Source organism: Falco cherrug, chromosome 7, assembly GCF_023634085.1.
Source record: "Falco cherrug isolate bFalChe1 chromosome 7, bFalChe1.pri, whole genome shotgun sequence".
NCBI lineage: Eukaryota > Metazoa > Chordata > Aves > Falconiformes > Falconidae > Falco > Falco cherrug.
The window spans coordinates 14,126,576-14,148,760 of NC_073703.1; the positions used below are offsets into that span (position 1 = coordinate 14,126,576).

General features: G+C 46.1%; 1 protein-coding gene across 1 annotated transcript in view; it reads left to right on the top strand.

Annotated features, from left to right (window-relative positions):
* The first annotated feature begins 1,784 nt into the window (after positions 1 to 1,784).
* HOMER2 (homer scaffold protein 2) overlaps positions 1,785 to 22,185 on the top strand; it is a 60,108-nt gene continuing 39,707 nt past the window's right edge. The window contains exon 1 of the mRNA XM_055716327.1: positions 1,785 to 2,054. Coding sequence (XP_055572302.1) covers positions 1,960 to 2,054 — 95 coding nt within the window. The 5' untranslated portion in view covers positions 1,785 to 1,959. The remainder of the gene's footprint in view (positions 2,055 to 22,185) is intronic.

Sequence of the window (22,185 nt, forward strand, 5' to 3'; positions counted from 1 at the left end):
ACTAAGACAACTCCTCTCTGATGAATGGAGTACGTAATTTAACAAAATGAAGTAAATGGTGTAAAAAGAGTGAGATAAAATAATCTGATGTATGGTGGGAGTTTTTTCCACAACATTGATTGCTGCGCTGCTATTTTTTCCCCTCAGAGAATGCTACCCCTTGCCACTTCCCCGGGAAGAGAGGAGAGGTCCTATCAAAGCAATACTCAAGGCTGCAGCCCATGGGGAGCACAAAAGGATTGTCACTTTTGCCATGATTATCCCGGGAGAAAATGGAACTTCACCCTCAGCTGGCAGAATGGGACATGGGAAGTGTTTAGACATCAGTGGTTAGGTAAGGAGCTAAGTCTTCTTCAGCATCCACAGTAACCACCTAACCGCAAGTAAAGAGCGTGGGTATGTTGGACTGGTGTCATCCCACAGCCTGTGAAAATGTCTGTGTAATTCACCCTGCTTTTTTTTTTTACCCCACGGCATAGACTTTGAGTGTAAGAGATTGAAATTCCATTTTGGTGTTCCAGACATCAGGAAATAGTTGTCTGTCAGAGTGGGAGACAGCTTTATTGACCATAGCTGGAAGGTGTCACGTTGCTGGTTAAGTCCCTTTGAGGGTTCCCGTGAGGTCCCCAGGTGATGCTGGGGACAACCCCAGTTATTACACACAAAGTTAAAGCAAGCAGACATAATGCCTTTCTCACACCTTCTAAACTTTCTTTGAAAGAAAGGATAAATCAATGTGAGATGTAGAAAAAAAAAAAAAAAAAAAGATGAAACATCACTGTTGATGGCAGGATATTAATTATAACTCTGTGTGGGAGAAGTTAAAATCCTCTCTTAGCGTGAGTTTGGTGTCTTTTCCCACAAAAGAATAACTGTGTCTGTGCAGCACAGTCCTACAAATACCCAATGGAACAGGTCCATGGCTTTCCTATGGACTTGTGTCCTGCAATCGCTTATCATAGGTCACTGTCACCGCTGTGGCTGGGCAGTTATAACACAGCTCTCCCGCACTAGCGCAGCTTTTCCTTCCGCGGAAAGGCATCACCTCGCGTTACTGTCACGGAACCCGGGGGGAAATGACAGCTTGGGACCGTGCCCGGGCGGGGTGCGCAGGGGGGCAGAGGAGGGCCAGAGGGGAGCCAGCCCTCCCGATGCACTCTGCGCTGCTGGGCGCAAGGCGAGCCAGAGCCCCCGAGCTGGGGGCTGCGGGGCTGAGCCGCCGGGGCCAGTTGCCCAAACGATGCTGAAGTTGCCCAGTGGCTCGAAGGCTCCCCGCCACGGCCGGGCGGGCACGCGCAGCCCCTGCGCTCCCGTCATTTCCCCGGGGAAAGGGATTCCCAGCGTGAAAAGACGTGGGGAGGGCTGGAAGGTGGGAGGGAGTCGCCGGCTTGTGCCTCGCCAGGGTCCCTCGGCGGTGACATCGCCTCGGGGCAGGACGGGCAGCCGCGGGACGCGCTCTGGGGCCGCAGCCGTGTCGGCACGGCCGGTCTCCCGGTCTGGGCAGCCCCCTCCCGCCGCCGGGGCTTCACGGCAGCGGGCGGGGCCGCTCGGGGGGCGCCCCCACAACTTCACCCAAGTTCTCTCGCCGACCCGTCCCCCCGCGGCAGGGCGCGCCCCCACGGTGCCCGCGCCGGGACGAGGGGGGAGCCAGATGCGGGAGGCTCCCGACGGGGCGGGACACGAACCCCCGCGGCGCGACTCTCGCCGCCGGCCCGGGCCCGCGGCGGGGGGCGGAGGGGCCCCGGGGGCAGGCACCGCCGGCCCGCCCCGCCCCGCCGCCCCCGTGCTGCCGCCTGGCAGGGCGGCGGGTGCCGCGGGAGGCTGCTCGGTGCCGCCGCCGCCCGGGAGGGAGGTTATGTAAGGGGGGAGGGAGGCGGCAGGAGGAGGAGCAGGACGCCTCGCCGCCGCCGCCGCCGCCGTGCAGCCGCAGCCAGCCGGTACCGGTGCCGGGGCGGCCGCATGTGCGAAGTGGGGACGCGGCCGCCGCTGGCCGCCGAGCGCGGGGAGCCGCCCGGGAGTGCTGCCGCCACCGCCGAAAGGTGCCGAGACATGGGGTGAGTCCGCCGGGCCCCGGCCCCGCGTGGGCGCCGCCTCCGGCGCCCCGGCCCCGCGCCCCGACCCACGCGTGGGCGCCGCCTCCCGCCCCGGCCCCGCCGCAGGTGCGCCCGGCCGGCCGCCGCGGAGCGCAGGGGGAGCCCGGCCGGCCCGCCAGCGCGCCCGGCGCTTCCAGCGTAATTAATCGTTTCCCGCCGGCTCGGAGCGGCGGCGGGGAGGCTCCCGCCCGAGCCGGCGGCGAGCGGGCACGCCGCGCAGGCAGACCGCCCCCGGCACGTCGCGGGGGGCAGGATCCCCGCCGGGCGAAGCGGGGAGGAGCCGGGGGTGTCGCGGGGCGGGTGCGGGCCGGGGTCCGGTCCCTGGGCAGGGCGCGGCGGGGGGTGCGCGCCGCTCCGGGCAGTGGGGGCACGGCCCGGTGTGCCGCGCTGGGGTTCAGCGGGAGCTCTCGGCGGCTGGAGGCACCGTAAACTTGCCTGAACTGTGCCAGTTGTTCGCTAATGTGTGCAAATATTCCCCCACCCCCCCCACCCCCTTTGTTTCATGTTTTTAACATGCCAAAAGTCGCTGATCACATGTGATGGCCTCTTGGAGAATTCGTCGTGATAATTCCAAAATCAGCCCTGCGGTTTCCCTATCCTCTAGCGAGGGGGCAAACCCCATATGCTGGCATCTGAGCAGCGTGTGAAATAAGTATCAGGAAACAGGGGTTAACGTTGTGCTTTTGGCTTGAACTATATATAGGTTTGAGATCCTCTCGACCAGAGTGTCTTGGGGGATTCCTAACCCACACATTTAATTTGCTTTATTTTTATCCTATTATGTTCTCTTACACCTTTTCCCTTCCTTGCCTCTCCTCACCCCCATGTGGCAAGGAAGCGCTCTCTAGTTCCTGAGCTGCTTCATGTCGCTTCCAACTATGCAAACTCCTACTATAGATCTCTTTATTCTTGTCAAAGTGATATAATTAAAGACAATATGGATAAATAATGAATTAAAATGCCATGCATGTGTCAGAATTTGACACCCAGGAGTACTGAATGGAATTAACAAGGACAGAGGGAGAAATAAGATCTAAGTGAGAATCTCCCTGTGTTTCACTTCAGGATTACAAGGGGCTCATCTGCTTCTTAACTATGTAAAGTTGCACAGGAAAATAAAATAGAAGCTGGAGAAGGACTCATCAAAACCTGGCTGGAGCAGCGCTGTGCCGCCGAGTCCAGGATGGTCAGAAAGATCCATCCAAGGAAAACTTGTGTCCATCGCTTTACTTGGGTGTCTCTTAAGGCAGGTGTTTTTGTTGTGGTCATTTTTAACCATTTCCATACTGGTAGATCAGGTTAGCTGAAAAGCTTAACTGTGGCTTGGAGAGAATTGAGTGGACAGTCACAGTGGTCCCCCACCCCCTTCTGTAAGTCCGTCGTAGCTCTGGGCTCAGTGTGGTCCTGCTCTGCCTCCAGAGCTGTTCAGGCTGCAAAGGACTTGAAGGCTTTTGAATGCTCTGGTTGTGCTTGTGTCTGCGCTGCTGCATACGCTGCGTTGGGTCATGCGGACTTGTACAGGTATGAGGCACGTTCACCAGTTTAGTTTGGTATCCTGTTTTAATGTGTTTCATTTCAAGTAAGCTATTTCAGTCTTACACTGGTGTACGTGAGCTCAGGCTCCCAGCATCATTCATTCCCAGGGTTTCGGCGTGGGTTGTACACGCTCGTACACTCTGTACAGAGTGCAGCCAAGGTGGATTTGGGATATGCATTTTGCTGGTGTCTCACATCATCATCTTGCCATTCACCTTTCTGATACAGAGAATGTGGAAGTGCTTTTGTGACTGTGTTACTGCAGCCGTGGCTCAGCACATGTGATGCCGGAGCAACTCCCCTAGGTTCCTCCCTGTTCCACCTCTGCTGGCAAATCCTTCACCTCTGTGTGCTCCAGCTTTTCCTTCTGCGAAATGGGCACCTCTTTACTCATCTGTCTTTGTGAAGTATATTGTGATCAGAGCACAAAGCTCAGTCTTTCTTGAAAGAATATATTTTGTCCCAGGCATTCCAGTGGGATTTGCTTCCTGGGCACGTTTTGGTGTCGTGTATGTGGCATGTTCTCACAGAAATTGTGACAATAACTTGACTCTTAGCTCTTAAAATATTTCTCCTTTTTTTTTTTTTTTTCTCCCCCCCCCCCCTCCTTTTTTTTTTTTTTCTTTCCTGGGGGGTGACCATTGCTAATGGTTCATTTAAATGCTGCCTATGGATTTGGCAGTGACTGGTGGTGCTATGAAACCTGATATAGTTACTCGAGCTCAGCTAAGCTATTTAAATTGCTTATTAGCTGTGAGCTGAGCTATTTAAACTGTTGTTTTAGTTCAACTTACTAGGCAGGAAGGTAGTGTCAAGTTTTACAAAAGCAATTTACATGTTTTTCAAAAAATAATGCCTGTTAATTCAGGGAATGTGAAAACAATGTTGTAAAAAAGAGGTCCAGACAGAGGGGGAAAAAAAAAAAATCTGCTTCAGTGCCCATTAAAGTCAATGTGAAGGTCTCTGTTGGCTGAAAACCATTGTCTTTGGGTCAAGACACTGTTAAGGAACTCACTGGACAAATTTTTACTTTAAAGGGAACAAATTTTTACCTAAATTACCACTTTCTTCTACCCATCTTACCTGCTAACTGCTGTTACTTCAGTAGTGTCAGAGCTTAGAATTTAGGTATTTGAAAATCACAGTGTAATGCAGAAATCTTTTGTCAGAAAGTACCACCCCGTTTGCCTCTTTGTGTTGCAAGCCAATGGCTAACAGCCAAGAAGGTGGCTCCCTTGTCTGTGCCTCTTCGTGAGCTGTACCTACTCTTCTAATAGCTGTGGTTGGATTCAGTTTGGCCTCAATTTAAGCAGTCTAAGCTAACTTTCCAGTTACAAAGATGCTTCAGGTTTAGTTATTAGATGATTTAAGAAGATACTGGATAGCTGCTTCATCTGTGCTTACGTTATTTTACTATTTTAATTTCTTTAGTACCTTTGTATTTCTTTATCTGTCAGTTACAAAATACTTCTTGTTATGAGGCGTGTGACAAGTATGCAGTTTGGATTAGACCTGTAAATCACTCGCTGCTGAAGCTGTTATTTATATTATCTGTTGGATTAAAACTCAACTAATTTAAACAACCTCTAGCAATAAAACTGAATTTCAAATCTGTTTTATAAATCATATCAAAATGAAAATCAGGCCTCTGAGTGTTAGAAGTTATTGCGGAAAGCTGTACGACGGTGTAGAAGTGTGCGCTATACAGGTTAATGATGAGCTAGCTTGCAGCACACATTCCTTTTGGCTGAGATGAGATGGCTTCTCGGCGCTGCTTCCATGGGGGCTGACATGGTAAATTAGTCCTGTCCAGCTGGGATCCATCTGTACCTCCCCCAGACGGGCTTTGAGCCTGTACCTTCCTCCAGGGAGGTGGGAAAAGGTGAGTTTCCAAGCCTGGATCAAGCAATGAAGTAACCTCGTCTTGAAGGAGACTAGACTCATGAACAAAACTCTGCTCCTCCTGTAATATTTTCATGAAAAGGTGCAGTTGGGGGTCTGTGTTTCTGAGTGCAGTCATATGTAATGTTTTTATCATGCAGTGACGTTTCAGAGCATCAGAAAAGCCCACCTTGCGCTCTTCTGCTGTTAGCAACAGTAATGTTCATCAGCCAACATATGGCTTTCTTTGGGGAGTGAAAGGCAAATGAATGGGAGAGAACAAGGAAAGAAGACGGTGAGACAAGCCGAAGATGCGAAGAAGCTAGTGTTATAGGAAGGCATTAATTTTGGACGGTGTTCAAGCTGGCCTTTCCTGGTACCAGCACTACTTCAGATACCATGGTGATAAGCTTTGCCTAAGAAGCTCCGGAGCGTGGAGTAGCGCGTTGCAGAGGAAATTCACCTTGGCTGTCGTCCAGCTCCTGCTGAAATCCACGGGAATCTTGCGCCAGCTCCCTCCAAAGTTTACTGGAGCCATCTGCCTGCGAGGGAAGGGGGCATCCTGGGACCCTAGGCATGGCGGGCAGGTAACAGCACCTGGCTTTCACTGCAAAGCCAGTGTCCCTCGAAGCGGGGCTGGGGTGAGGGGCTGCCCAAACGCAGCTGAGCCAGTCCTGTGAACTCAGGGGCTTCTCTGAGGTTCTGTCAGCGGCTTCAGTTCCTAACACAGCTCAGGGGGGCAGGTGGTATCGGACATCGCCCAGCTGCTGATGGTGTTGGTGTTCAAGGAAAGCGACTGAGATTTGATAGATGCTGAAGCTGTTAATCTCATGATTTTTGAAGCAGCTGGCTGGGGTTGCTTGATTCCTCACAGCCGTGGTTCCTTATGCAGCTATTCCCATTTTGCAGTGTGGATATAGATGGTTGCTGTTCTGACTTGGGGAACTTGTTATATCTGTGTATGGATAAAAGTGTCTGTACAAAATCCAGTGGAAAAGTCAGGTCCAGAGAACTTTTGAGTTCTGGAGCAGTATGTTGGGTTCACTGAAACGGATGGTAAAACTCAGTTGACCTCAACAGTATGTATAAAACCTGTTAAGTGTAGTCCCTTTCTTATATTTAACACAATTTATATAAGGTTAGAGAGGCAGGGAGCTTGGTGGAGTGTGGGGAATTAAAAAAAAAAAAAAAAAAGGAGCGAATAGTTAAGATTATCATATGAACTTGTGTATGTTTAGGATTTTGGTGTGGTTGTGTTCAAGTGAGTGAACAAACCTGTGATGTTGGAGTGTTGCATCCAAGCCTGCCATCAAGTGAGAGACCTTGTCGCCTCTCACACAATTCTGTGAGGAGTTTGTATAGTGCAGATAGATGCACATAACTGAATTTGGGCAAAAATCTCCTATGTCAGTAAGCTCCAAGGAAAACATGGGATTGGGAGAAATTATGAAACAAGCTAATAAGAGTAGCGGGAAGAAATGATGAAGAAATTAGTCGCATGAAAAAGACAGTGGGTTAAGAAAATAATTGTAGGGTCTGCTAGAGATAAGTTCAGCAAATTACAATAGGAAAAATCTACCAGTACCACAACTAGTTTGAGTGCCTGGGTGCAAATTTCGCCAAAATTTGCGCATATAGACAATACTGTAGAAAGAAAACTTAATGTTAAGAGAATGATCGTAGTCAAGTTGCTTTCACTTGAGAAAAAACATATAAATATACTCCACAAAGTTGGGATGTCCCTCAAGCCTATCTTTCTGTTTGAAAAGAGGATGGTGGGTAGCTCTTCTGATAATAAAGGCATCATTTGAAATAAAGAATTATTTGATGTTCAGTTCCTTTAAACTGAAAATAGTTTTGACTGGTTCAGGATCTGACGATGTGTCTTAAACTGTTCAAGCGTATTCCCAGCATGACTGAAAAAGGCAGAGAGGAGCAATGAGTTTGCCGAGAACTCAAGAGCAAGGGCATCAGCCTGGTTTTGCATCTAGATTTTCTGCAGCGCTGTGTATTTGTATTCATTAATTTGGCTCTGTTAATGCAGTACCTACAATAAATAGCCTCGCCCATGGACATTACTTAAGAACACGTAAGCATTTTGAATCAGCTGTTGGTTTTCCTGTTGACTTTGTGATAGGGCGTGTGCGGAGGGAGAAGATCCTTGGCCCTGAAGGTTGCTGCCCAGTCAGATCTCTGTCTGCTTTCACCTTCAGTGTTGTCTGTCGCCTTTGTGCACTTTGTACACTGCAAATACAGCTTGTGACTTGTTTATACTGTGATTTGGTCACGGCTCTTTAGGATGTATATGTGCTTAGGGGAAACATATTTCAACTATGTTTCTGTGATAATTCAGCTGTACACTGTAAATAGCTGACAATCCTGTTATTAAATCTCAGAATGTGACAAGGGCACTGCCTTCAAACGAAGACAGGAAGCGTTTGAGCTTGAGCATTAAAGAATCACTTTTAATGGCAAGAGCAATTAGGCAGGGAATAGACCATTAGTATCAGGGAAGGTTTCTGCTGTGCCATAGCCACACATCACCCAGCACAGGTTAGAGACGGCGTGAGTAGGGGTTGTGTAATATGTACTCATGCAGAATGTACAAGATGAGATTGGATGATGCAGTTGATCTTTGATTATATTTTTGATGACACATCCTAGCTGCTCTCTGCCTGTTTGTAAGAGAGAAATCTGCCCGCTGCTGCTGGCTTGGATGCTCTGTGCTGCTTACTCCTCATTGACGCAGCAACTATTAGGGGCTATTGGACCCTCTTGCATCAATTGGAAATGCGTCGTAATGATAATTTTGCCACTGGGGTCAGGATTACAACGAAGACGATATTTTGAATAATTGATGCTCAAGGTGTTTTAGGATTTGATTTTTTTTTTTTTTAAAAAAAAAGGATATTGCTGGATGACATCACCAAGCGGGACAGCCTGCTTAATGACTCATAGGGGAGCAGGAGGCTCTGCTGTGTAGGTGTTTTAGGATTTGTGGGCTTCATGTTGAAGGCTGGCAAGACTAGGAGCTTTAGCTGCAAAACAACTGTGGCTTTATCATGAAGAGCGAGCAGATTTGACACAGGGGAAAAGAGGGCCTGGCAATGGAGGTGTGAGCAGAAGTGACTGCTGGTTACTGTGCAGAGCTTGTTCACTTCAGTGGCAATGCATCTTCCTTTCCTGCCTCCCCCACACGCTAGTCTGATTTTATTTATTTGACGTGGCTTATCAAAATGCAAGATTGTAAGAATTTCTGAAGTGACAAACTGTTTTCTTTCCGTCTGGAAGTTTCACTGCAGCCTACAGGATTTAGAAACTTGAACCCTGCTGCAATTCAAAAGGAAATTTTCTGTAGAAGTTGCACTTTTCTGCCTGTGCATCAGGGATTCTGAGAGAGCCCCTGGGAGCTGCTAGGTGCTGTTCCCCATTAGCATTTGCATTATAGTAATAGAAGTCCTGCAACTGCATTCTTATCAGGCGAGGTTTAGTACATCAGTGCGGCAAGACAGCAAAGGCCTCTATGGAATATGTTTAAAAATATGTAGCCAGCTTGTACTTTTTTTTTTTTTCCTAAAGCTGCTTCTGGTTGCACTGAGGATTCTTCCTTGTAGACTGTGAAATGGTGTGTATGGGTACTTACTGTGTAAATACTTGTTGTTTGCCTCTGCTTAACACTTTGCAGTAGATTCTCCTCAGATATGGAACACTGTATTTTTTGGAAAAAAATATAAAATTTAAATCTTGCGTAGCTCTGAAGGGAAATGTTGATTTTTATTATGTGGGGGTGTGAGCATCTTATTTTTGGTATTCATTACTTATTGTTTCTTCCCTAGAAGAAGGGCAGGTAGTGTAGCCAGAGCTGAGAGTATTCAGCAAGGCTTTTCCTTCAAGATGCACACTTGTCTCTGCTTATATTAATTGCATTGCAGTGACTGACTCAAGTTCATAGCTTTTGGTGAGTTGCTCTGTAACCTGTAATGGCAGCACTTTGTTGTTGCCTTTGTTTCATTCCCTGGTTTTATCAGGCTTTTGCATTCTGGATTCCCATTATAAATCTGTTGCAGACATCTAAAATGTCTCCCTGCAGTTGTTTAAGTGGGAACATGTGATCTGTTTTGTGATATTGAAAACTGTCAATGAGAGCATTTGAAAAATAACGGCAGAAATTTGCTGAGACGTGCAAAATGTCCCCAACCAGCACTCTGGGCTGCACTGAGGCTCCAGGCTGCTCGGAGAATGCGTGGGAAACGTGGGGAGAGTCTGACACATTATTGTTTCTTTCAGAGATAGTGGTGTCTAAAGATGAATCAACAGATCTGTTCTGGTAGGTAGTTCAGACACTGGTGCAAAGGTGGCAACAGCGTAGTTGTTCCCCTGTCTCTGCCTTGACATCACCCCATCTCTAACCAGGATGTACCTGTGCAGTGCCCCTCCAGGTGATGCCCCCATCTCTTACACCTTAACGTAGTCCAAACCCCTGGTAGCCCCAAAGCCAAAATACTCCTCCCTGACCTGCCAGGAGGTTTCTGATCCAGACAGGACAACCCCGAGGTGCTCATGGGCACAACATACACCCAAGGGCACAACTGTTGCCCTTGGGTATACAAGGAGGAGCTAAAAGCATCTTTGGACTCTATTTATGTACAGGTATAATCCAATGATTGTCATAATAATACCCTCTTCTACAGCAGGGGTAGGGAGAAAATTATTCTTTTATGAAACAGTAAAGGAGATTTAGTTGCCTAAAACTTTACAGCACACAGGTGAATGAGTGTTCTCTTTTCATGATTATTTTGTGTTTGACAGCTGTTTGCCACTTACGTAGTCCGTTACAGGAGGTAGCTGATTTTCTGTTGCCTGTTGTTTGTTTATAGAGGTGGTCTTTATAAAGTTGTATTTAAGGTACCTTCTAAAAATGCTAATGAATAAAAAGGAGTCTAATTTGGTTTATGGTCCTTTTCAAGATGAACAGAAACTGGCCTGACTGAGAATAGGGATTTGTCACTTCACTACACCCACCCAAATTCAAGGAAATTCAATTAAAAGCTTGAGTCTCCAATCTCAGTTACAATGAAACACAATAGCTGCAGAGCAGGGGTCAGGTCCTAGGTTCCAGAAAGGGAGATGTTGGGTTGGGAGTGATTTGGGGTCGGCAGGGAGGCTGTTCTCCTCCTCCCAGGCAGATCCAGAAGTCTGCATGAGTCCGTGCTTCCTCGGGAAACTTCCCTTTCCCCTCTGTGCCTCTTCCACCTTCCTCTGTGATTTGGAGCAGGGGAATGGGTGTTTGTGCATAATGCGAAATTCCACCTTCTCTTTTTAGAGGTCTGAAGGACAAATAATGTCTTTAAAGTTTCTGTGCGATCCTCAAAGCTGTTCCCCAGACAAAAAGTTCTAAGCAGCTGGTGTTTGAGACCTTCAAAATTGCATATTATGGAAGATGCATCAGCTTTCAAGGACTTAGATGCAGTTGGATGCTCCCAGCCATCTCTCTCGCCCTGCTTTGCCTCCCCAGACTTCTCAGCAAAGCTTACGGTTTTGCAGAGGGCTTCCTTCTACAGCAGGACTGAACTCCTTATGACCCCTGGGGTAAATGTCTCTCCTGCAGTTGTGGTTACCTGCTTTTCTCTCTACAGAGAAGGTGTGTTCTGAATTTTTCAGTCTCAGAGCAGTAATCCTCCATATGCATTGTTCAAATCTTTGCAAGAACTTTTCTCCATTGAGTTAGAAATTAGCATTTCAAATTCTATGGGGGAGAAGTTGCCAGAGTTTTTTATATTTTAAGCTTAGAGTTTGGAACAGAATCAGAATATCTAATCCACTTTGCATTCCCTGCTTGGTCTTTCCTCCCTGCCTTATGAATTGGCATCCTTGTCCTTATGAGGTAGAGCAATATTGTGCACCACTGTAAGACTTCTCCCATGAAATATCGAAGTATCATTATGCTGATTTGCAACACATTTTCCAATAACTGTTAAATTAGTGTGATGTGAGGTTGTACTGGAAAGAGTTTATGCTCTTCAGCTGCTTTACGGGATGACCTCTGAATTACTGGCCAGAAGAGAAAATAGTCACACAACTGCTGGGAATGATTTGGGATGATTCGGTGCTGCTTCTTATTCAGTAAAAGAACGGCTGATTTCCACGAGTTAAACAGCGTGGTCCAAAATTTGCACCTTGGATCTAAGTTACTTTTCCTCCTTTTCTTTTCCTCCTTCCCCTGTGGTGACGGAGCTGCCGCAGCTCCCTGCAGGGAGGAGTGCCCAGCTGGTGCCCAGGGTGACAGCAGCTCCAAGCCTGGGTCAGAGCATTGGCTGGGGAGGCACATGGAAAAACACAGGGCAAGCCTGGGTTGTCTAGGGAGAAATGGACAACTAAAATGCTCTTTTACTGCCTTTCGGGGTAGTAAAGCTTCCTAAAAGAAAACTGTGTTTAGAGAGATCTGTAATAGAGGCCTTACAAGTCAAATTGATTTAATTCTTAGAGTGCTAAAGTGTGAACGTGCAAAAAGCATAGTAAGAATTTCTCACCACTTGGCACCTTATCCTCAGTGGCTGAGTGAGTACTTGATCCATTCTGCATACTGACACCAGGCACTAATTTTAGATCACAGGGACTATGAAGAGTGCAGTTTCTAGCTCTTGACTTGCTGTAATGTACTTACGGCAAATAGGGGAAACTGGTACATAAACTTTTTTCTCCCCCAGCAAGGGAGGTGTCTGCTTCCGCTAGCAAGGAATCTCCTACCATGAGAGTGCACTCAAAACAAATTACTGTGGAATAAAAGCCATGATTTTTAATCCTATTTAAAAATAAATACCCACAATTTTGTTCTGAAAATAAGGTCAAAAGTCATTTAAATTGCGTAATATGGGTTATTAGTCTAGTATGAAAATCTGTCTAGAATTTATGAGCTGGTTTTGCTCACGTTTGTTTGGTATAAATAAACAGTAACTTGGAGCAGAAGAGGGTCGGGTCCCCTGCATGTACTGTCCTGTTTTGAAGGGTGAATTCACTGCTGCATAAATCTCACAAAAGGTTCAAAGCCCCGCAGCAAAAGTATTAGTAAAGGATGCAGCCATAAGCAGGTTGTGTCATCTGGGATGCGTATCAGCGTGACGTATTATCCATTGAGTGCTTTGTTTGCATTTGGTAAATATGATGAGCTCCAGCTCTGTGCTGAAGTAGCACTGCAGAACTTACCAATGGCTTATCCAGTCGGCAGTGAGCAGGATGAGCCTCTGGTCACCATCCAGCCAGTTTGTTTTGTTTCACAGGATTGCAGGGGATGCGTTCTGCCTTCTCCCAGTTGATTCCTCTTTTGGAAGCAGACATGGGGACAGCTAACTGCGTATAGTGCATGTAGAGTCCTGCTCCAGAAACCCTGACGGTCCGTGGTTTGGGCAGTCCTCCGCTGCGTTTTGCATGGGCTAGGGCTGGGTGTGTGGCTCCTTTTAAAAACAGGACAGTAACTTCAACGTGTTTTCAACCAGAGAACAGAGAAGGATTTAGAAAAAAATACCGGGAAAAGGAAGTATATGTATCCGTGCTGCCAACTCACAGGGCAGCCAGCATATCAAGCAGGAAATAGTGGCAACCAAATAAGGGCAAGGCAGAATAGCTAAAATGAGGCATGTTATCCCCTGGCTGTCACAACAGCGCTGTACTCCAGCTGAGGGCCCAGTGCACAGCCAGTTTTATCAATAACTGTGTGATACCCGCAGGCCCTTGAGCCTGCACCGAACAGGAATCCTGGGAGAGAGCGCAGCCCCAGCGTGCCAGCCCATCTGAACCCATCGTTTTTGTTCCAGCTCATGGAAAAATTATTTTAGATCATCTCATCACTTTAAACATTTTAGTAAGTGTTAATATACTTTCAGCACAGTGGAAATAATCACCATATGGCTGTAAGATCTGCCATCTGTCCAGGGATGTTGAAATACAATTAGTCCATGTAGTCCATTTATCAATCTATAAGTGACAATATTCACAGTCCTGGCAACTTTGGCTGCTGACAGAATCAGCACTTGTGTAGGCCTACCTGTCTGACCTTATTACAATCAATATGTAAATGAGATGGAAAAAATCCTGTCGTTCACTGCATCCTTCACCCTTGACAGAAATAAAAAAAAGTCTATATTGGTGTAAATGAGACTGAGAAAACGTTATGCCTTAATTTTTGTAGCACTAATTGGTTTTTTATGTCTAGTAGACCCTTAATTTCATAAGGAGAAGCTAGATTTCCTTGCAGTCTTTTAATCAAGAAATATCAGCATGACAGAGTATGTCACAAGGGAAAAAATCATTATTAAATCCTCTCATGTTGTATTAAATTCCAAGGCACAAAACCCTAGATGTTAGAAGCATGAGAAATGTGATCATTAACATCATACAGGTAAGAATTTATTTTTCCAACATCTCTTGTTTGACCTCAGGAAAGTAAGAAGATGGCTTTTCAGCAGAATGAATAATTTTTTGAAAAAAGGTCAAGGCCTTTTAATTTTAAAATTACTAATAAACTGACACTATAAGGGGTCTGATTTTTGACCACCCGGGCAAGTCTAGCCCCTGCGTGTCCTAGCGTGGCTGCTCAGGACTGCTACCCCCCTTAAAACTTGGCTTAGATTTATAATGGCTAATGCATATCCAGAAAATAACTTGAACTTTTTGTTTGGTTTTACATATTACCCAGACTCATACTGCATAATAAGTTTATAATAAGAATGTGTGCTATGTTTTGTTTATTCTACAAATTTTCAGCCAGCCCACACTAATTTTGAGACTCTGCTGACAGGAGAATGTCATTTTTTCCACATATTTGCATTATAGCCCATAGTTATAGAGCCTGCATTGCATGAAAAATGCTGATACTTGAAACTAAATCCTTGCGTAGCCCACACCTCATACAACCTGTACCTTGCATAACCCACAAGGTCGGAGGCACTGGCATGCAGAAATTGGAAGTTCCCCAGGGAGCAGGACTGCAGGGATCAGAAATAGGTGGCTACTGAGGTTCAGGAATTTCTGGGATAAGTTTCTCCTAATATTACTTGCAAACATGCAGAGTTTGAAGTTTTAGCAAGTTGCAGAGGTTTAGTTTTGTGTCTTTACTGATACTGGGTTTTTTTTTGTGGCAAGGGGAGTAGTGATTTCGCTTTGTAGATCCTGTGTTTCTTATGAATAACCTGTTGGTTAAGTTTTTCAGATTTAGTTTTTCTCTCTGAAGCTCAGGAGATTACTAGAGGATCTTCACTTTTGCACTGGGGTTGTTGACAGCTTTTTATACCAACAAATAAATGTACATATCTGAGATCTGTACTGTAAATCTGATGGCAGCAGATGGTGTTACATTTTTAAAGACTAAAGTGGATAACGTTAGCTTCTAAATGTTTGAAATTTCCTTTGTATTTTTAACTTGAAGCAGAAGAAATGTGTCATTGCATGATCTTACTGGCTGCTAGTAAATACATTAGATTCAAGAACAGTGTCCTCCAGTTCCTTAGAGAGGTGCTGCCTGTGTGCTAGCAGCAACCAAAATATTCTGGTTGTTGATTGTATTAGTCTATTAAAATTGCCAGAAAATGGAAATTGCTTTTTTTCCAGATAGTCTAATTTAAACTGCATTGAGTGGGGAATGACGCTGGCTTTAGCCATGCTCCTTTGTGCCCAGCATCTTGACATTTCCCAACTGCATCTGGGGGTTCCAGGCTGTGAGCACAGGGGGTGCACTTCTGCTGGAACCTCTCTTTACTGTTTTTGATACACAGTCTTTGGTGTTCTTGACTACGTTTCGTGTTTTTTGTCTTCTAGACAGCTTGTTTAGGAGGAGGCTGGTAGCAACAAGTCTGTTTAAACATGGCAGTGCTGTTGCTAACACAGGCAAGTTGATACCTGTACCAAAAACCCAGTGCGGGCATTGGTTTGCATCTTTCTGATCTCTCATGGAGTAAATTGCTTGTTCTTTAATTGCTTTTAATTTTTACATGCCTAAATTTCATTAGAGGCATGCATCCTTGTGTTATTAAACCATCTGTTGGCACCCTTTTTCCTTGCAGTCTAATAAAGCGCTCAGACCCGAGTGTTTTGTTAGCCCAGGTGCTCTGGCAGCATCTCTGGGCACGGCGTGTACCAGCATAGGGCACACGCCGTGCCCTGCCCGTGCTGCCTGCACGTAGTGGTGGCCACTGGGACAGGCAAAGCCCTATCGCTTGCTTCTGACGTTACGGTTGGTAGAATTCCTTATTTGATCCTTTAGGCAGTAGATCAAAAAGTTATACAACTTGTTCTTTAAACTGAACTGATTGGCTTTCCCCCCTCCTAGTATAAGTGGAAGAAAAGCCTCAGGGTAGAACATTTGAATAGGGCATGGGAAAGCATATCGATAATTACATGCATGGATTACTGCACAAAAGTACTCCCCTCCAAAGATCCGCTTAGTTCTGTGGTGTTTGAAATAATGGAGTGTTTAATCATATTATTTTGCAATAGTGAGGCCTTGATTATGCTACTGAATAAAATCAACTTTTCAGATTTCTTTGTGCGAAGGCAACCTCATTTGCCATGCAAATTCTTACAGCATGGGAGGAGAAAAAGTCCTAAACATAAAGATGCTGCCCTGGTGGTGTTCAGTGGGTTTCACATGCACAGACACGCAAGTGGTCTTTCACTTCAGCCTCTGTTTGTAGGTACAGTGTATTTTGATCGTATATCCTCTGACATTTAATCTCTTTGTTTTTTAAACAAACACCAAATAGCATGCACAACCTTCAAGTATCCCTAGCCTTCTGCCACACAGAAGACATAATGCAAAGGATTAATAATAATAATAATGATAAAGATTCCACTAGCATGCTAAAGGATTTTTCTGCTGGTTTACAAACGCAAAATAAATTGCTCTCTTCCCCCAGAGTTGTGTCTACGTTACTTTCTCTTCTTTGATCGTTTCTCACCAATGGTGACTGTAGATGTGTATGCTGTCTGATGTGGGGTGAAGAGGACCAGGAGCAACTGGGGCTGCTGACATCTCATGTCTCCCAGCAAGGCCAGTGCTGGGGGCTCCTGAGCAGCGCTTGTGGCGTGGGTGAGGGCTCTGAGGAGTGCTGCCTCTTATTTTATTTTTATGGATGGTGCTCAAGGAGCTTGACACAGTTCAGATCTGTACACCGGGTCCTTATTTCTCCTTTGTAAAACAAACCAACCCACCCCCATGGTGTGTTACCTGTGTGTGAGAAAATTCATGGTGGGGCAGAGCTGAGGTTTTGTTCGGGCTCGGCTGGGCTGCTCTGACAGAAGCAGAGGCCAATGTGTGCTCTGTGGGGGTGAGCTGAGCGTTTCCCTCACGTGGGGTACCCGTGGGCTGGCTCAGCCCTGCACACCCCGCTGTAATGAGCTCCTGTGGGCTCCCTCCTGCCCGAGCATCCCTGTGCTGCAGCAGAGGGTCTTGCCGAGAGCTTTCCAGAGCAGCCCCCAACGTGTAAAATGCAAGGGTAGCGTGTGCCAGCGCTTCATCTTTCCTACCACTAGCTGCATGGGGTAAATTCTGGCGCACGCATGCGAGCCAAAGCTCAGGGAGCCGCAGTGACCCTGAACCCGGTGTTCCCTGGGCTCATGGCCGGGTGGCGGTGCTGGCACCAGGCGAGGCACAGAGGGAGGCTGCTCCCCTGCTCCTACAGGCTTGGGCTCTCCGCTCCAAGATTTACGCTTTCAATTTACAGTGGCAATCTCTCGCTGAAATATTACAATGCAAACATTGTGCCACAGAAGAGGCTGTGCTGAAAGTATTAACTCTACTGGGGCTGGGGCGAACCCAGAGGATGTAATTTTTAACTGATCCAGAAAAACAGGAAGGCTTTGGGGGTCTGTTTATGTGCTGATGCAGCCTCGTTTGTCAACATGGGTAGGAAAGGTGCTGGAGGTAAACAGAGTACAAATATTTTTTTCAGTTTAATAGGGGTTGAATTTATCCCTATGCCAGTGGAAGGCTGTGTAAACATTACCCAGGGGTGCAAATTTATGCGTCCTCTTTCAGCATCTTCGCAGGAAAAAATCTCTGAGATAATCAGAGTAACACGACCAGTTTCACACACATGTGTCTCACAGCTTGGGTTTTTTTCTAATAAATAACCTTACCTGTGGAGGATTTGTTGAGGATCCTCTCAGTTGCTGTCACTTGTGTGTGAGTGTTTGTTCACAGTGTCTTGAAAGATTAATAGCCCTCTGGAGATAGCCCAAAAATAAAGTGTGAGCTTTTTCCCTGCCCAAGTTAAGCCTTTTAATTTGTATATTGACTTCATAAAGGCGTAATGGTATTGTGAGACCTCACAGATGTTACAGTGATTTTTATACGGAGAACTTTTGTACTCAAGATTTATTCTTTTGGACTTAACTCAGCCACAAATCAAAAATTAGCTTAATTAACGTCTGTGCTTTTAACAGGAAAATTCCTCTTTAGGTAGCTAGGTTTTTTTCTTAATTTTTTTGAAGTAAGAGGAACTATTATGTTTCTTACAAATGCAAGAAGCACTTTTGCTAATTACATTCTGTCAGTTGAAATAATAATGCCTGTAAAAGAAGGGAGCTAAAAAGATATTTTTTTTTTTGCATGAATTTCACATATTTCTGCAGATAAGTTGATACCAAATCTAGTATAAAGTGGGCACCAGAGAATCATGACACTGGTTATTTGCACGAGTTGCACGCCCTTCCATCTATCAGTGCTGCTGCCAGATTCAGCACTTCTTTTCAACCTCGTTGTGAGGAGACCTGTCTGCCTACAAAATGGGAATTTCAACAGCTAAAAGACTAAAAAGAAGGACCTCAGGTCAATTATATTTTTTTAAATAGTTGTTCCTCTTTCTTGTTTTCTCTTTTTTGGGGATGATGTAATTTCTCTCCTACGTGTCAGAGTTTTTTGGTTGTTCGCTGTACCCTCCTATGTACCCGGGGTTCCACCTGCGGTGGGGAACACCACCCGGCAGCGCAGGGCCTGGCTAGCAGAGTGCCGACAAATGCAGTTTAAGGGGTGCCTGCACTTTCTTCTTACAGAGAGAAAAAAGAGGAGCAAAACCCAAGTGCAGTTGCCCCCTGCTAGCCCAGCCTGTTGCTCTGCGCTGGTTCTCCCATCCCTTGTGTACAACAGATGCCAAGACCTCCCCCTTCTCTCTGCGCTCACCTTCCTGCCTAGGGTTGCTTCTCTGTCCTTCCAAGTAATTTTTGCTGTGGGATTTGCCTGCGTGAGGAGGACTCTGTGCTGCAGGTCAGACAGGAGCTGCCCAGGTCTGTGGAGCCCAGTGGCTCTGGTCAGACGTGCATTCAGGCACCAGCGCTTGGGTGCAGGCAGGGGGTTTGCAGGGCTGGCATCCTGTCCCACCTTCCTCCACATGGTGTAGGGGCAGTTGTTAAAACCACCAGCAGCTGCTTTCTGGTCTGTAAAGACTGTTAATTTTTACAATAGTCTCTTTTGTTGAGTGGCAAATATTCAGCTGTTGGTTTAGCCTTTTAAATTCACATAGTCGAAACCTTCCCTGGGTATATCTGGTATAAAACTTCCCTGCAATGATAGTGATAGAAAAGCTAGAGAGGGAATGAGGTGATTTATTTCCAGGCTTGCTACTGGCTGTGTTATCCCGGGATGCCATCTCACCTCTCCATGGCTGTTTCTTCAGGTGTAAAGTGGAACCATTACCCACCTGCTTGCCTCATGCTGTGAGTTTTGCACCCTTGCAAGTTGAAACAGGCTCTTCGCTTCTGCTGGTTGCGTGTGCTGGCAGCCCGCACCAGAACCTGCCTGTCGCAGCCGATGAGATCTGAATGACCTGGATTAATTAGCAATGCCAGTTTGGGAAGAGAGCAAGCTGCCTGCTTTCGTGATGCTGGCTTGCTGCTACCGCATCTGCAAAACGTGCAGGCTTGGTGTTCATCTCTCCCCAGCTCTGCACATTGCCTGTGCTGAGTGTGCCCAGTCTGCCACCCTGGTTCCCAGCCCCAGCCATGAAATGGGCAGTGATGGGCGCTGGGTTACAGTCTCTCAGGGAATTGGGCTGACACAGCTGAACGTGTGGTGTTTGTGGTGAGTGTAGGGAGGATGTGCCTGTATTACTTGGAGCACGTGTGGTAAGGTGAGGAGGGGTCCTCCAACTTTGTCCTCAGCCATCACTAAGAAGCTAATTCATGTGGTTTTCTGTTTCCCGAAAAGATTGTATTCAAGATGGCACGAGCCTTCAGTATGTAGGGATAACAGGCTGGAGGATAGTGGACTCTTTTGCTTTGAGAAAAGATTAATTTTGTGTATAAACTGCAACAGGTGTGCTAATTACCATGTGTGACACCACGGGCTGTGACTTGTCCCCACGGCAGTTCTGTCCTGCATCAGAGGTCTGCCTTTACTTGGGTTTTGGTGTTTGAGGGAGAGGGGTTGGTTGGTTCTTAAAGTTTGAGATGTGCGTATATCAACAAGTGAGTAGTGTTAATGGGTAGAGAGAAACAGTATTTTCACAGGTCATCTTTAGGCGTCATTACTTATCTGGACTTCCACCAAGATGAGCATTTCAAATAGGAGAAAAATCTCCATCTGTGAACTGAGGGGCCATCATGCAACAGTAAAATCTAGAAAGACAAGGCAGCAGGAGCCTGGCAGGGCAGCTGGGCACCCTGAGGAACTGGGAGCCCCAGTCCCCCAGAAAAGGGACATTTAGTGACTTCTGGGGTCTTGGAGGAGCGGCTGGAGAGCTTGCTGCTTTCATGGAACAGGATGTATTTACTCAGTTTTGATTGGAACCAAAGGCACGGGTTTGCCTCGCTGATGTGCTCTTAGCCTTTGGAGCTGTGCATGAATTTTTGAGAAACCAGAGGCACAGGTGATGCTCGGTGGCTTTGGGAGCTGGCAGCATCACCGTCCTGCTTTTGCAGAGGAGCTGAGGGCGGGTGGCCGGTGGGTGAGCTGTTCCTGCACGGCTGGCCGAGCCTTCGGAGGGGTGTTGTGGGAACAGCATGCCTCTTATTAGCAACATTGCTTATTTTTGAATTATCATAAATGAATACAAGTGGCACTCCAGACTACATTCTATATGAAGATATACATAAAGGATTAGTTCTCTTTATTGCGTTGTCAGGCAGTAGTAGCAGTGCTCAATCCAGATAACTGTTGACACTGTTTATCGTGGTGCATTTGGCAAATAAAATTTCTTGTATGATGACCAGTGACGGGGCGTACGTCACAATGTAGGATTTTGTGTTTGTACCTACTCTTCTTCTTTCTTGAAAGATTCTCATTATCAAATACTTGTTACAGCAAATCACTGCAGATCTGCTGGCACTGTCATGTAATATAAATGTCAGCATGTGCATGATGCTGACCTGTAGCAGGAAGCACCATGTTCCAAAAGCTCCATGCTGACGTGCTGTCTGCAGGCATGTGCATCCTCCACCAAATGGCAGTTTTGTGAGGACATGTTCTTTTAAAAAATAGGTTTATTCTAATCGGTAAATTAGGCAGCTAATGCACTATCAGTGTATTAGTATTAGCGTGCGGAGAGCACAAATAATCCGGTCCTGTAAACTAGGAATCCTTATCCCAGAGATTTTATGTGACCTGCTAATGAAAGTTTTAGCAAAATATGCAGATAGTGGTTTTGCACCTGGTGGAGTACCAGGGCTACTGTCACAAATACATAGACAAATACAGATCCTACAACAGGTGAAGGAGCTGCTTTGCTCTATTTACTGCTTGGTCAGTGCACCCACCTGATGCGTACTGGCCACTTTGTGCATTTAAAAGAACTTGGGCGCTGATCCTGCAGGCACCCACCTGAGTCACTGTGTCGTATTTACTACCAAAAAAGATTGCTCCAGTACAGGAGCGTTCATGTCATCAGTGCCTTGTTCAGAGCTGGAGCTGGCTCCATGTGGCCCCACACGTGGCTGGGGTCCGGAGCTCTCCTGGATGCCAGACGTACGCCCTGCCGGGGCTCGCTGTGCCAACGCTCCATCAGCCACTGGTGCCCCACAGCTTTTACGGTGCTGGCTGCCAATCAGCAAAGGCTCTTTACAGCTGAAATGATTTAAATCACTGGCGGTGCTCATGATACAAGTGATGAACAAGGAACTTTGATTTAAATAATTTGAACTTTTGCTAAGCGAGAACTCATTCCTGTTGATTAGGAAGAGTAATATATGTGGCTTGCAGCTAGTCACACAGTTGTAAAACTTGGCATGGTTGTACATTAACCAGAAAGTGATACTGTATCTCACACAGCTGTGGGTGCAGTTAGTTAGCTCCAGAGTCTTGGGTTTTGCTTTTTGAAATCTTCAGAAAAGGTTTAAGACATACTTCCACCTTAATGGAGGTTTTTTACTTGAGATTTGTCTTATATGGTGCAAGGATGGGAATGAAATTAGAAGTCAACTAAAATGTGTAAAACCATTACTTGAAAATTGCAATCATATTTATGAAACATGCTGGCCATATTTAATAATAAAAACTTATCAAAGTGCATTTCCTGTCTTAATCTGCACTATTAAGCAAAGAACTATTAGGTATAATTTAGGTCTCCATTTACTGCTTTTCAAGCAGCTTTACTCTAAACAGTGAATGTTACTGTCAAATTGATTTTTAAATAGTTTTTTTTTTTTTAAGAGTATTTAATCAATCATTAACAACTTCGGTTAAAATTCATGA